The 15,322-nt window shown below is 35.5% G+C and overlaps 2 protein-coding genes across 2 annotated transcripts in view; one reads left to right on the forward strand and one right to left on the reverse strand.

The window, feature by feature from the left end:
• The window catches only part of LOC127942344 (breakpoint cluster region protein-like), a 60,121-nt gene extending 56,114 nt beyond the window's left edge, over positions 1 to 4,007 (forward strand). The window contains exons 19-23 of the mRNA XM_052538031.1: positions 64 to 203; positions 298 to 432; positions 535 to 640; positions 1,114 to 1,276; positions 1,465 to 4,007. Coding sequence (XP_052393991.1) covers positions 64 to 203; positions 298 to 432; positions 535 to 640; positions 1,114 to 1,276; positions 1,465 to 1,554 — 634 coding nt within the window. The 3' untranslated portion in view covers positions 1,555 to 4,007. The remainder of the gene's footprint in view (positions 1 to 63; positions 204 to 297; positions 433 to 534; positions 641 to 1,113; positions 1,277 to 1,464) is intronic.
• A 5,019-nt stretch (positions 4,008 to 9,026) lies between these two features.
• On the reverse strand, positions 9,027 to 14,565 carry LOC127942042 (zinc finger protein Gfi-1b). Its single transcript, XM_052537568.1, has 7 exons — positions 14,422 to 14,565; positions 13,844 to 13,956; positions 12,410 to 12,595; positions 12,061 to 12,290; positions 11,428 to 11,565; positions 11,135 to 11,300; positions 9,027 to 10,651 (listed from the first exon to the last, which is right to left on the reverse strand). Exons 2-7 carry the CDS (start codon positions 13,947 to 13,949, stop codon positions 10,473 to 10,475), a joined length of 1,005 nt encoding a protein of 334 aa, XP_052393528.1. The 5' UTR covers positions 13,950 to 13,956; positions 14,422 to 14,565; the 3' UTR covers positions 9,027 to 10,472.
• Positions 14,566 to 15,322: the final 757 nt, after the last annotated feature.

Genomic DNA, 15,322 nt, shown 5'->3' on the forward strand with positions numbered 1-15,322 from the left:
GGTCTCATCATCATTTAAATCAAATAGCTGGTCTTGTGATACTGGTATTATTTCTTGTCTCAGACGGGAACGCTCTAAAGTGCCCTACATCGTCAGACAGTGTCTAGAGGAGATCGAGAGAAGAGGAATGGAGGAAGTGGGCATCTACCGTGTCTCAGGAGTGGCCACTGACATTCAGGCACTCAAGACTGCCTTTGACACCAGTGAGTGTCAATCAGACCTGTGTTTTTTTACATTGAGTAATGACAGACAGATCCAGTCAGGCAGTTTAGTTGCTGATCTCTCTCTCTGTAACAGATAATAAAGACGTGTCAGTAATGATGAGTGAGATGGATGTGAACGCCATTGCCGGAACGCTGAAGCTGTACTTCAGGGAGCTTCCTGAGCCCTTGTTCACCGACGAGCTCTACCCTAACTTTGCAGGAGGCATTGGTTCGTCAGTTGTTTTTACTTGGAAAACACATTGCTAAATATTGAGCAGACTTCGCTTTTTGAAGGTATAACTATGTTGATTATGTCCTCGTTTCTCTGCAGCTCTTTCAGACAGCGTAGCTAAGGAGAGCTGTATGCTGAATCTCCTGCTTTCTCTCCCAGAGACCAACCTGGTCACCTTCCTCTTCCTGCTGGATCATCTCAAGAGGTAGACAAGACGCTGATGACTTTTGACAGTGTTCTAAGAGGCTTAACAACAAGATAGACGTATTTCTGGATCAAAACCCATTGTTTTTGGAACATTCATACAAAGAAATCATAGCTGTATGAATTTAGGGGAAGGGTTAAGAATATGATTGGCTGATAGAAACGTTTCTGAAACATGGCCATATTGTATTTTTTTAAAGAAATATCAAGCTTAATAAAAATTCTTCCCCTCAAATTATCATTGCCGTTATGCAAAAAAAAAATATATATATATATACATTTTCTAACAAAACTAATTTCTGTATAACATCCTGTCTGGACACATAGATTTTTTTTTATAACAGAAAAGGGAGGAAAAATGTAATTAATTGTAATTAAATGTCATTTTTTAAGTTCGTAATAGCAAACTGGATGCATTCATATACTGATCATCTCACTTTCCTGTCTTCCTGTTCGTTCTCTTTTTGTTTCTAGGGTTGCAGAAAAAGAGAGCGTAAACAAGATGTCTCTTCACAATCTGGCCACCGTGTTTGGGCCAACCCTGCTACGACCTTCTGAGAAGGACAGTAAAATCCCCACTAACCCCACACAGCCTATCACGATGGGGGACAGCTGGTCACTGGAAGTCATGTCACAGGTACACATTTAGACCTATTTTCAGCATAGACCAAAAGCAAGGACAAGATGTCAAGCACCATTGAAAATCATTTAAATGTGTCTCGGTTTGTAAAAACAATGGAAAACACATTTACAGTAATGCACTAATGTTTTATCCATTACACGTCTCCTGAAATTTTGATAATTCTGTCTTCTTTCGTTCTGTAGGTGCAAGTTTTGCTGTATTTCCTTCAGCTGGAGACCATCCCGACGCCAGACAGTAAGAGACAGAGTATCCTGTTTTCCACAGAGGTGTAAAAGAATCCTTATTCCCATTGTAAGTCTTACACCAGTGGGAGAGGGAGTCAGCAAGCATGTCCACCCACTGGGTATAACGGACACTGGAATGCACAAGTGCAACTCCACCTGAGCAAAAGCAGGAGTGCTTTGCCTTTTGCGCTTTTTTTCTAGCTGTCGCCACTAAGGGGCAACGCAACCCTTTTAAACGGTGAAGAACTCGACTTACTCCGAGCACACCTTAAATATTACTGAACACTCCATGTGAACCGCCAGTTTTCCTCTGAACATCAGTGTCCGTTCAGCACCTTCGCTTTTGATTTAGTGACTCCTCAGATCCCTGAGCACGCTCTTGTGTCTGGTCATTCATATCAGCCGGTGACAGTGAAATCGGTCTCTTCTGGCTTTTTGTGTTTGTCCTCATTTCACCTGTCCCCACTGGTCACTGATGCTCTTTCTGTGCTGCTACAATTCAGTATCCAGCTCCAAACCATTCCAGATTTTGGATCCTTTTATATGATAGATAATTACATGGCATTTCAACGTAGTTCTTATTGCAGACTCTTTAAAAAGTCAAATGGATAGTTCCTATTAGTCGATCATTTAAATGACTTCATTTTAAAAGGATTTCTTTGTAGAAGATGGTGTTTGGTTTAGTTATTGTCAGTGTTGATGTGATTCTAATTTAAGATAACATTGAGAAACAAACAAATTTGAGATTTATTTTTTATTTTTTTAGCCCATACCTCTCTATGAAGCAATATTTAAGCATTCATGAGTGTGTTTAAAAACAAATTCTACATGTTTCATTATGCTTTCGTAGTCATAAGATTTTTCTCCCTCATATTTTGGGAGAGCGGGAAGTACATTCAATGTGTTTTTCTTTATTCTGTTTTTTTTATTATTTTTATGTAATATAGAATAATTATTATTTATTTGGGGACAGATATCAACAGCAGTGTCTTTCCAAAGTACGTCTATGTTTATCGCTAACTTATCCGTGTTACGAAGTACTGTAGATTCCTTACATATCCTCTTGTCTTTTTGAATCTTTTCACCATTTGAAATGCTCAGAGGATAGCACACAGCATTAGCGTTTCCCCTGCCATATATATCTATTGTTGAGAGGTGACCAAACGGAGAGGTTTTTAGCTTGCATTAGTCTTTCACATCTGCTCTCTCTCAAGCTTCACAGCACACTGTGGTTTATGTCTCACTGAGAAGCATACAGCAGTGCCTCTCTGTCTCAGTGGAAGACATTAAGGTTACAACAACAACGCTGTATATAGCACAATCTTATTCTTGAATCCTGTCAGATGGTTTAATGAAGGAAGGGTTAATAATGGATGCAGTACAGGTATTTTGTCTTTATAGCAATTCTGTTCATTTATCAGTAAAAATGAAAATGCTCTTAAGCTTATTTCAGTTAAAGGTGCTTTAGTTACTTTATTTAACATGCAGGCATGTTTTTTGATTTAAAAGTGTTTTTAATGTTTTGTTTTTTTAAGTTTGATAAGTGTCTGTGCGTTTTGAGATGTAACGTTATACCAAATTCTGGCTACTGTAGAAGGATTTTGAAGACTGTCATAGATACAAAAAGTGATGCAGCAGTTGAAAAGGAATCGCTGTTAAACCACCATCTAACTTTATCATTAACGTGTGCAGTAAAAGTGTGTCTGAGACTTTTCATCTTGTCTGTCCTCTTTCTTGATTGTTGACACTAAATGTACATTTCCTGTATCTTGCACCTGTCCGAACTGAATTCAGCATCACATGTGGGTTTCTTCTGGAGATATCCCGCTTTTTGTAATATAAAGCTCTTGACATCAAACTGTGATCTACTGCTATCAGAAGGCATTAGGTGATTCAAAGCATTCCCGTTGAGTGAATTGCTTATTTAATGTGCTTTTTTTTTGATTGTTGAATGTTACTGGGTTAGGAATATTGGACATAATGGGAGTGATACCGCGCATGATGTTTGAGAAGTGGTGTTACTTTGCACTGCACATAGTTTAAAGACTAATGTGATTTAAATTTCTTATAAATGTAATGAGATTGTATCACACAGTAGGAAACGTCTACAAGCAAATTAATCACATCTTCTGAAGTCTTGCATTTTACATTATAACCAGATTTATTTGTATCCACAAAGTACAACAGTTTTGAAATGATTGGTCATGAAAGCACCGCAAGGGTCTATTTGTGTCGTCCATTGTAATGTTATGATGATTTATGTTGAAACCTTGCCTTTAAACACATGAAGACATGCTGGGATGACACCGGGACAGGCTTTGGATGCTCTCCTTTTTTCCCTCTTTTAAGTTTTTTGTCACTATTTATTCTTGCTAATACTTTAATGTTCTGGTTATAGGACTGTTCTAATAGATAATGAATTCTGGAGACTGAAACGTTTGGAAGGCATTTGTGGCCTATGTTTATACACAAAATGTTGAATAAAACCTCCTGTATATGAATACCTGCTGTTTCAAGGTTTTTTTTCTTGAACTGAGATTGTATCACACAGTGAGAATTTTTTTTTACACATTATAGATAGTACAGTAGTTTGATTTAATAATTTACTTTTTTGTGTGCATTCATTTTTACGGAAGAACATGCTTTGAAACGCATTCGACTGTATTGCACATATGTAATGTTCCTATGTGTCCACATGGGGGCAGCACAGCTTCGCTCCATTGTGGTAAACAAGCTCTATTAACAATCGGCTAATAGCAGACGAGTGCTGTCAGAGAGGTGATCTGGATATTGTTTGTTCTACTCATTTGACGAACTGCTTTTTGCATACAATATAGAGAAACACTAACATTTCGACAACAATGCAGTAAAACTCGCTCTTCCTTTCCTCCCCCTTCTTCCTCTCTTTCGTATTTAGCGTTTTTCATGATGTTTACCTCAGTTACGTTAAAAAAAAGTCTCTATAAACTCGTTTTCATCAATGTTTACATGCTAGATGTTGTCTTATAGAACACTGTCCGGTATAGATAAAGTGAAAAACACTTTTTCAGATCACATGACTTTTCAAAAACAACACTAAAGTTATTGAATAGCCCTATACCTTTGCAAATGCAAGAAAACGAATGTTGATGTAACAAGGAAATTATAAAATATTATTTGAATTATACTGTATAGTCAGTTTCCCATTTCTGTAGCTCTTTATAGTTAATGTGTTTCGGTTCGGTACAATGTGTTTTTTTTACAGAGAGCGTTCTTTCTTATTTGGAAGTATTTATCAGTATGTCATCATGACGTCAGGAAAGAAGGCCTCAGTGTTGATGATTTATTTTTGGTGCAGTTTGTCTGGTTCTGTGCTTTTGCATAGGCCACACAGTCCTCCAGCAGTATGATAAGAAGCTCTGTTTCCTGTTCATTATATGAGACTCTGAGCTTTGAGGAACTGGAGAGATGGATTGAGTTAAAATGCAGACTGTCATTCTGTCATAGAGCTGTTATAGGATAGAGTGAGGAGGAGAGTATGGTCTGGTCTGTTTGTCTCTGATTACTCATGTGTACAGTTCTATCGCTCTCCTCTGGCTGTCACTCCTCCCTCAGCAGGCCATGAAAGCTCTGACCGTTACAGCGTGGATGTGGTCAGATAAGACTGTCCTTCTCCCATCATGGCCCTGCCTGCTCCGAGAGGCCTGCTCCCTTCAGATTTCACCAACTCTTGTTCTGTTCCTTCTCTCCCACTTTATTTCCATGTCTGTCCTTTTTTTTCTTTTGCTCACTTCTAACAGTGATTAGAAGTGGTTTTCTTCTTCTGTCGCCTCATCTTGCAGGCAGGTTTGTTGATCCTTGTTGTGTCTGAATCAGTTTTGCTCTTCGCTGGTCACCAAACATAGTTCAAACCCACCCACCCTTCATGTCTGGTATCTCTGTAGCACTAGTTTGCCATTGCTGCATGCGACCCAACGCAAGTTTCCTGGATCTACAGTAAGACCGATCTAGTCCCTTTAATCTTGTGAGGGAACTTTAGTATTGAGCCTTTTTGTAACCTCACTGAGTTTAAAAATCAGATTTTAATGTGCAAATGTAGTGATTCATGGGACGATGTTGTTTATTTTCTTCATATTACCGTATTTTCCAGACTATAAGTCGCACTTTTTTCATAGTTTGGCTGGTCCTGCGACTTATAGTCAGGTGCGACTTATTTAGCAAAATTAATTTGACATGAACCGAGAGAAATGAACCAAGAGAAACCATTACCGTCTACAGCCGTGAGAGGGCGCTCTATACTGCCAGAGATGCTGCTCAGTGCTCCTGCAGTCTACACAGAGCATCATAGATCGCCTTCTGGTGGCTGTAGATGGTAATGTTTTCTCTTGGTTCTTGGTTTTAAATAAATGTGACTTATAGTCCAGTGCGACTTATATATGTTTTTTTCCTCGTCATGACGTATTTTTGGACTGATGCGACTTATACTCAGGTGCGACTTATAGTCCGAAAAATATCTATTAATTAATCCAGAAAGAAATGATTCAAATGCAATTCAAACATAGAAAGATGTTTATATTAATTGCTTTAAATATTAATATTAAAATACTTTTTTTCCTTTATTATTATTTTTTTTTAATTAATGGTTAAGATTAAATTATTGATTAAAAAATTATTATCGGTTAAAACATTTTACTTGACATATTTCGAGTCATTTAACTAAAGCTTACTGGAAATGGTTTTAAGAAAAATTCTAAATCATACAAAACCAACATAAATATTTCATTTATAAGACCTTGGCACAAATGTTGAACACACACACACACACACACACACACACACACACACATATATATATATATATATATATATATATATATATATATATATATATATATATATATATATATTTATTTATTTATTTATTTATTTATTTTTTTTTTTTTTAAGTACCATCCCCTCAGAATCATCAAAAATCAAGAGTTATGAAACGCAGTCAAGGCACCCGAACATACTAACATCAGGACACATGCAATAAAAGCATTCATTTGATTTCCATATATATTTAGTTTTCTAATGCATAATCCTCTGAGTGGATTTAAATAATGATTGTATATTGTATAATGATGATAATACTGTATAATCGCTCTGCTCTAGGCGTGACATGACAGCTGGCTATCTGTGTCTTCTCCTCATCTCCAAACCCATAAAACTCACTGACAGGTCCTTTGTTTGAGACACACCAGTTGCACTTTTAAATATGTGGACTGAGGGCTCATAAGAAAAACATTTTGTGTGTTTTTGTGCATGACTGCATATGCAAGCATAAATAAATAAATAAATAAAAATCACTTGTAAATATATTCTCGAACCTAAACACATGATTTTCATATGCTGTATAAAGACTTAAAATAATATATTATTTTTGCTTCTGTATCAAGACGAGAGACTCAGCTAAACATGTTTTCAAGTAAGCAGGTTTCTCTGCCTAGTTTGATTTCTATATTTGTTTTATGTTTTATGCTTTTACAGTCTTCAAAAACCTTTTCTAGTGCTGCTTAGGAGCTTGCTTTTGGAAACAGATGCATTTCTAAAAAATAGGTTACACCCCAAAAGCAGTATGTTTGTTGTAATGTCTTCATGCTCTGCTGCACAATCAGCCAGTTTATTAGAAAGCTCAAGTCTTTATTTTGTAATGTGATCATTTTCATTTTTGATGGTCCTTTCTGTGATAAGGTCTCTGCTCTGGCTCATATCGTCTGCTACTTTGCCTCAGGCAAGCGCAGTCAGAGTTTTGCATATCTACTCATTTGTTAAGCAAATCTCTCTCCTATATGTTTTCTTTATCCCTCCCTGTTTTCTCCCTTTGGCTCTACCTCTTTGCTTTTGTAATCTTAAAAGATGTTCTGACCCTTTTCTAATTTTTTGTTCATACACATGACATAAATATGCGTGTTTGTGTGTTATTGGTGTAATGTTGTGCTAATGCATTGGTTCAGTGTTTATTTGTGTGGACTGATGTATACAAGGTCAAATTTCTCTTTTTGCTTGCAGACTTTAACTGCTATTAGCAGAAAATCCACTTAATTTTTTTATATTTATTTTATACTTTTTATAATTATTATTTCTAAATATCATGTCTCTTTATTCTCCCTCACAATAAATTCAGAATCAACTGTTTCTACAAATATAAAGCAGCTGGCTGCCAAAGCTGAGTGAATTTACCATATAGTGTTTTTGATTCGTTGGAATATATTAAAAGATTACAATCAAACTTTAGACATGCTTACTTGAATTTGTTTCTTGTGACCTTAAAATGATGTGAAGATTAATGCGTGAATGCATAAAAAAAAAAAAAATTGTAGACAGATATATTTTGTGCTTCACAAAATAAAATCCAAAAATTTAAATAATATGTTTTTGAAATGCATAAGTTGGTTGGGAACAAATTTTTAACTGTAGAAACTCTTTCAAAACTGATAGTTCTGTTCCTGAATTCTGATTGGTTAATAGTTGTAAAAGGTGAAAGTAAAGGCATTTTGTTTAAAAATATTTATTTTTTAAATAAATGGCATTCTTTTAAACTTTCAGCTCACCAAATAATTCTTGGGAATTAAAATGTAACAAAATGCCACAATATCTAAAAAAATAAATAAAAATAAAATAAAGGATCGTGTGACACTAAAGACTGGAGTACAGTAGGTCAACCCAATGGCTGCTGAAAATAAGTTACATTAAAAAGTATATTGAAATAAAGAAAATGTTTTAAATTGTCATAATATTTCACAGTGTTGCTGAATTTACTGTATTTTTGGGTCAAATAAATTCAGCCTTGGCTACAATATAACAGTCTCTAGTATTGAAAGAACAAATAGGCATGTCTCCACACTTTTGATGAATAGTGTATGCAGGTACACAAGGCATTAGACTGGAGCAGTAGCTACTTAAACCAGTTGCATTTTCATAATCTGAAATTACTGTTAATGCACTGTTGCATGAACGATGGACAAACAGTTTTCTGATTTACAAACTCATGCAAAATCAACACGAGCAACAGAAAAAGAGGAAGTGGAACTCAGGTGTGCGCTTGCCCCTCTATTTCCCCTTTCTCTCTTCACCCTCTTGTCTCTCATCCAAATCTGACACGATTGTGAGCATGATTGTGATTTGCTGTTGGATTCATTGTGTCGTTCCAGGATGCGACGGTAACTGTCCTCAGTATGACTCAGACCTCATGAGGTAACAAAAATAATCATTTGCATGGGCACCGCAGATTTGTTTACCAACTGTTACAAGAGATGCGCTGTCTGTTTCCACCCCGATGTGGACACTGATTTCTGTTCTGAACTTTTATGACAGGTGTGCAGGGCGCAGATGGGGAACAGGTCAGCAGTGGAAGTGACGAGATTTCTGGTCAACTTTCTTCAGCTTGTTTTTCTCAACAAGTTCCTCTTTGCTGAATAACCGCGCTTACCTTTCCTGACCATGTTTTGTGATTAGGCAGTACCCAAGCAGAACCATGTGTGAGGTGTGTAATGTGTGGTTTATGATACAGTACAGTGTAGACTGATTGGATTTTCCTAACTGTCTGTTTTGTGTGAGAGGGGCGGTGTGCCCAAAGCTGTGTCGGTAGGAATTTGTTTGGCAAAGCAGCTTGAACTCCACTGATGGGAGTGACCTGAGAGGCAGACGTCAGTAAATCTCTGAGTTTTCTTAGTCAAAATGTTTGCACAACTAAGACTAAGGAGTCCCAGTTGGTCAAAGTTTAATCACAGGAATCATTGCGTTCATAAGAATACATTTCTTCATTTGGTTGCATTGCCTTTCTTTTACAATGTCCATTCATTCAGCCACGACATGAAGTTTACAAACCTGCCAGGCAGGAGATTTGCATGTAGAGTTCCAGGTACATATTTGAATGAAGCTTTATCTCCAGTCACACCAGAGATTTCACACAGCCTCTGGCAGTGTGCAGAACCATCTGCAAGACCAACGGAACTGTGTATCCGGATCCTCGTCAGGGCGGAGACACAAGAAGACAAACACAGCAAAGCCTTGTTTGCTGACTCTTCTCGTTTTTCACTATACTTGTCCAGGACTGATTTCTTTTTTTACACATTTACAGTATGTGCACCCCTCCCTCTTCTCTTCATCCCAAGACTGGATTTACAAATCTACTTTTATGCATTATTAATCAAGCACTCATTTCCAACATGAGTATTTATTCAGAGACAAGAGTTTCTATAAATAACAGAAGACAAAAAAAGTTCGATCTAAACAATAACATACAGTACAATCTTTTGACTGCATTTAAAAAGCAATACGTTTAGATATAAAAATAAAAAAATGCTTGGGCTCCTGAAACATGGTCCTGATTTAATAGTTAAAAAGGACATTTGCTGGCCTTTTTGTGTGTCATATTCAATGAATTACTGGTTTTGAATAAAGAAATCTATTTTGAAGTCAATTAAAAGGTCTTGATGAAAATCATTTACTCACCTCAAGTTGAGCAAAACCTCTATGACTTTGGTTCTTCTGTGAAGCACAAAAGCTGATATTTTTAAAATGACTTAATGTCATTTGAGAACCCAAAACCTTATATTATATTTCATATTAAATAGTAGTTTTTTATATTTTGAAGTTGCCCTTTTTAGCTTTTCTTTCAATTTTATGATGTTTTTTTTTCATTTTTATTAGTTTTATGTATTTCTATATATCTTTAACATCATTTATGTATTTATATAGTTTGTTTTAAGCGTTTCATAATTTTATTCCAATTGCAAACATAAATTTTTATTTAAGTTTTAATTTAACAATAACAAATAAGTTTGGAACAATATGAGGGTGAGTAAACGATGATAGACTAAAAACATTTTGTGTGAAACATCCCTTTAACAAGAGTCTACTTAGAGAAACACATTTCTCCGAAGCAACAGTCTTTTTTCCAGCCATAGGTGGTCTTTATTTGGAGACGCCATGTGCAACCTCTGTTATTTAAGGCTGTGCTGGCTCTCTTGGTGTCTCCGGAGATCTACCTTCCTCTGGAAGCCTTTGGAACAGATCTCACAGCCGAACGGCTTGAATCCAGTGTGTTTGCGGCTGTGTGTGATCAGGTTCGAGCTCTGGCTGAAGGCCTTGCCACACACCTGGCATTTGTGAGGTTTCTCACCTGTTAACAAACATAACATAACATTTCAAAAAATGCCATTTTAATCGGTATAAAAACACTGGAGAATCTTTGCTTTGAAGCCAGCTTGAAGCATGGATTTGCGTGCCACCCAGATTTGTTCTGTTTTCCGACACAGGAGTGGCTGTCTGCTATATGCAAAGCTAACTTTCCAAGAGGCACGAGGAAAGCAGGAAGACCAGCTATGCAAATCAAGACAACATTTGTTTAATCTTATTTTTTTTATTTATCTGTAGCTGTGCCACTCATAGAAACACACCCTAGAAAGCCAACTTCAGCATCTCTTAGGCATATCCAGTTTTAATGATTTACATGGAATGAGATAAGATGTATTTCCAAATAATATGGAAAGAGATTTGGGGCAACTGTTATTAAATATTCACCGCTTGTGCACGTTATCATCGCCACAGATCTCTTTTTAACCCAGGTATAACAAACACACAGTCACACACCATGGCGTCTCACCTGTGTGGATGTAAGTGTGTTTCTTCATGTCAGATTTCTGGTGGAATCTCTTGCCGCAGTACTGGCAGGGGTACGGTCGTGTGTCCGAGTGGATCAGCAGGTGAGTGGACAGTGTAGAGGAGCGTTTGAAGGTCTTTCCGCACATCTTGCACTCAAAACTTCTTTCCTTTAAACACAAAACAACAACAAAATGAATTCCTTTGATAGGCGTTATCCAAATGCCAGCTAATGGGATTATGATGATACAGTATGATAGTGCAGCAGCTAACTGGATCAGCATGGTTTGTTCGTACCTGAGAGTGAACGTTCATGTGTTGCTCTAAGCTAACAGCGTGCCCAAAGCTCTTTCTGCAGATGCTGCATCCAAAGGGACGTGTGCCACTGTGAGAACGTCTGACGTGAACCTCTAGCCCATGAGGGGTGGAAAACACCTGGACAAGAGGACAGAAAATAACAATGGAATTCATATATATATATATATATATATATATATATATATATATATATATATATATATTAATTACAAAACCTAATTTTCTCATATTTTATTTATAAATTATTGTATTTATAAAACATTTAAAAAACATTTTTTAATTGTAAGAATCACACACATGAATGAAAAAAATTTAATAATTTGAAGCTGAGACTGTATTTATAGTACTATTTACATAAAAGTATATAATATATATTTTTCTCATAATTTACATTTAAAAATAAAATTGTATCATTTTGTATTTTATTTCAAAAATATTTTCATTTATAAATAAAATTATAAACAAATGGATAATTTATTTGTAAACAAAATAATATATATTTAATATATATATTTTTTAAATAAAAGAATCTGAAAATAAAAAATTTAAATAAGAAATGAATACATGATTTAAAAATTATGTTTTAAATAGATAATTAAATCTATGTTTAACCTTATTACAGGTAATGCAGTGGTAGGTGTTCGACGTGGGTGAGTAGTGTGTGCTACAGTCCAGTGGTTGTGGAGACTCAGATCTCTGCTTCAGATGCGCTCCGTACAGGCTGCTGGCGTGCTGCAGGAGAGATGGAGAGAAGCCCATCTTCCTGAAGTCATATGTTGCAGGAACATGATCCCAGGTATAAGAGCTCTTGTAGTAGGGAGGGAACTCTGCCAGATGAGGCTCTGTTGGAGGCAGAGCGGAAACATTATGATTATTATTGTTATTGTGTCTAAATCTGCCCTGGAGATTTTACATGATACTTGACAAAAAAAATAAAAGATGCCAGTGCTCAGACACTCACCCGGTAAGTAAAACGGGCGTCTGGTTGTGACAGGCAGCTCAGGTAGAGATGGTACTGGGCAGTCGGGATCTCGCTCACACTTGATCAAGTCATATGGGTCTCTGTGGGGTGGCCGAATGACCGAATCTATCAGAGGCTGCTCTGGGGAATTACTTTCCTTTGGTTCCAAAGGGACCAGTGCTGGGACTGAAAAAATGACATCACAAGATTGAAAAATGCATGTGGTACAATGTTGCAGCACATTGGCAATTAAAATAAAATTCATTTTAATAAAATAACATACAATTTTAGAAATTAAAGTTCCAAAAAATTCCATTCAGAAAATTCCAACAATTCCAAAAAACAAGCATCTTTGGTTCCTCAAAGAAAATGTCTTACCTTTTTTTAAGTGTGAAGAACATTTTAAAAACCTTAAGAACATTTTACGGAATGTAAAGGTTCCATGAAGTACCTTTAACTTTAAGAATGTAATGTGTCCCCCTAAATTTTATTGTAAACACTGAACATCAGTACATTAAAAAAATGAAACATTAAACCAAGTTTGTTTCAAATGGAAACTTGTGCTATCTGTTAAAAAAATAAAATGCCACTTTGTTTTATTTATTTTTTGTTTTTTAATGCAATGACATTTGATGCAATAATAACTTTCGCTTAACTATCCAAATAATTTCTTACAGCCACTTTATTCACTCAGGCAACTCCTTTCTAAAGGGAAACTGATAAAGTATTTATATTTGAATAAGACTATTTATGCAATAAATGTGTACACAAAAACTTATGACAGCATTAGACAGATCTAAGATTGTTCCTCACACTTAATTACACGATTACATTTCCTCCAAATTAACCCTATAAAGAACAGTTTTGATCCAGTGACAATACTGCTCTCTTGTTTGAATAGGACTAGTTTGCATATTCGTAACATCCAGCCTAACTTCTCTACAGCTTATGGACTTCCATGGAATACAACCTATTGAGCTACCTTAGTAAACAGCACATAAAGCCCAAAATGCTGTCTTAAGTAAGCAGCTGTCAAGGTTTTAGACACAGCCCTAGAATCAAATAACAGTCAGCCTGAGGCTGAGGCACCATCAGCAAACACCAATCTGACAGGTGCTCACCACATCCACTCATCACTCACTGGAGACAAATCATTTATTCACCCCTAATAGGAGAATTAGAGATCCATAATTATGTAAACGAATGTGAAACATACAAAACCAAGAACATTTTAATGATATATTACTGTTTATTATTCGTCTCATGAACACCATATGTCAGACAGGTGAATCTGGAGGTCTAGTTCAATTGATTTTTAAATGCTATAAGCTATTTAAAATACAATAGCTCAAGTAATAAAATAAAATATAAACTACCGAGCACTTTAGTATTAATTCAGTAGGCCTGATACTAAAATATAATAATGGCACTTACTTGTTTTGTGTGTTTGGTCCGGGAGTTTCTGTTCACTTTGCTTGATGTCAATGGGTCGGTGCACATTATGAGTTTTTTTACTTTTCACCAGAAACGATCGTGGCATGATGATTCTGTAAAATAGATTTGTTTACAGATACTTTAATTTTCATAGTTGTTATGACCTACGAAATAACACTGAACATGTCTATCAGGTATTACAAGCTTATAGAATAAAAAGAAAAACTTAAACATTTTCCAACAAATGACAAAATAAAAAAGTATGATAGTCCTATCATATTAAAAATAACAACAACAACAAAACTCTTGTAATAATATTATTTTCCTTTCATGTCTAAAAATGAAGTAGCCAAATAAAATGGAAATTTTACACAGTTACTACAGGCTACAATATCTGGTGTTGATGTTTTGAAAATTTCAGTCAAATTTAGGTTTGAGACATTTTCTATGCTAAATTAATACACCAAATTACTGTTAAATAATATATTATTTTAAATATAAGTGATATGTATGGAAAACTTTTAAATAATTGGGTTTAATTGAAAATGTATTATAGCCTATATAAAAAAACAGCTTACCTGAAGGAAAACTGAAAACTTAATGTTTAAAGTCCTTTGATTGTTTGAGTGGCAAACTTCGTGCTGAAAGGTGTAAGAAAATCCGTTGTGATGTTTAGAAACTTAAGCACTGCATCGCTGTGAGTTGGTTGCGTTGAGTTTTTTCAACTCCCCTCCCTGATTTTCAATCCGATAATTCTGCGGTGGAATCTGACTGAGTTTTCAACCAATTACAGACAGAGCAGACGCGATATTTGCTTACTAAACCTGGTGTGCTGCGTGCGATCATTTCATTATGATTTTACAACATAGTTAAGATATTTTAACAAATACTAGTTATTATTTTAAAATTACAGATAGAATATTGGATTGCATTTTTATATTATTATTATTATTATTATTATTATTATTATTATTATTATTATTTATATTATTATTATTATATTAGCCCACATCTCTTACTGCTACGACATGTGTTAAAGTTTAAAAATATTTTGCACATTTAATTATTATAATTATTTCTTAATTATCTGCTGTCAATTTAATAATTTATCATCATAGTTATTGGTCATCTGTTGACTTTGCTGTAGCGGGCTTAAAACATAAAACCAATAAACCAGCAACAAACTTTGCTTGAACATAACATTACCCCTCTAAATACACACCAAACCTGTCATGTTGGTACCTCATAATGTTTGCTTACTTTTATTTGCACAGTTGTGTTTTGGTTGCAGCCTTAGGCGTTTTTATAAGATATTTGATTAAAAGCACAATTACGCTATTAACTCATTGTTTGTGAAAACTAAGCGCTGGACAATTCTTGGATGTTTATTTATTGAGTGTCTGTAACCCAGGAGCGTTTTGATCCACTCAACATTGTTCATTTAAAATCCCCGGTCAGTTTATTTTTATTGTCTTGTGC

The sequence above is a fragment of the Carassius gibelio genome, chromosome A21, assembly GCF_023724105.1.
Source record: "Carassius gibelio isolate Cgi1373 ecotype wild population from Czech Republic chromosome A21, carGib1.2-hapl.c, whole genome shotgun sequence".
Taxonomy (NCBI): Eukaryota; Metazoa; Chordata; class Actinopteri; order Cypriniformes; family Cyprinidae; genus Carassius; species Carassius gibelio.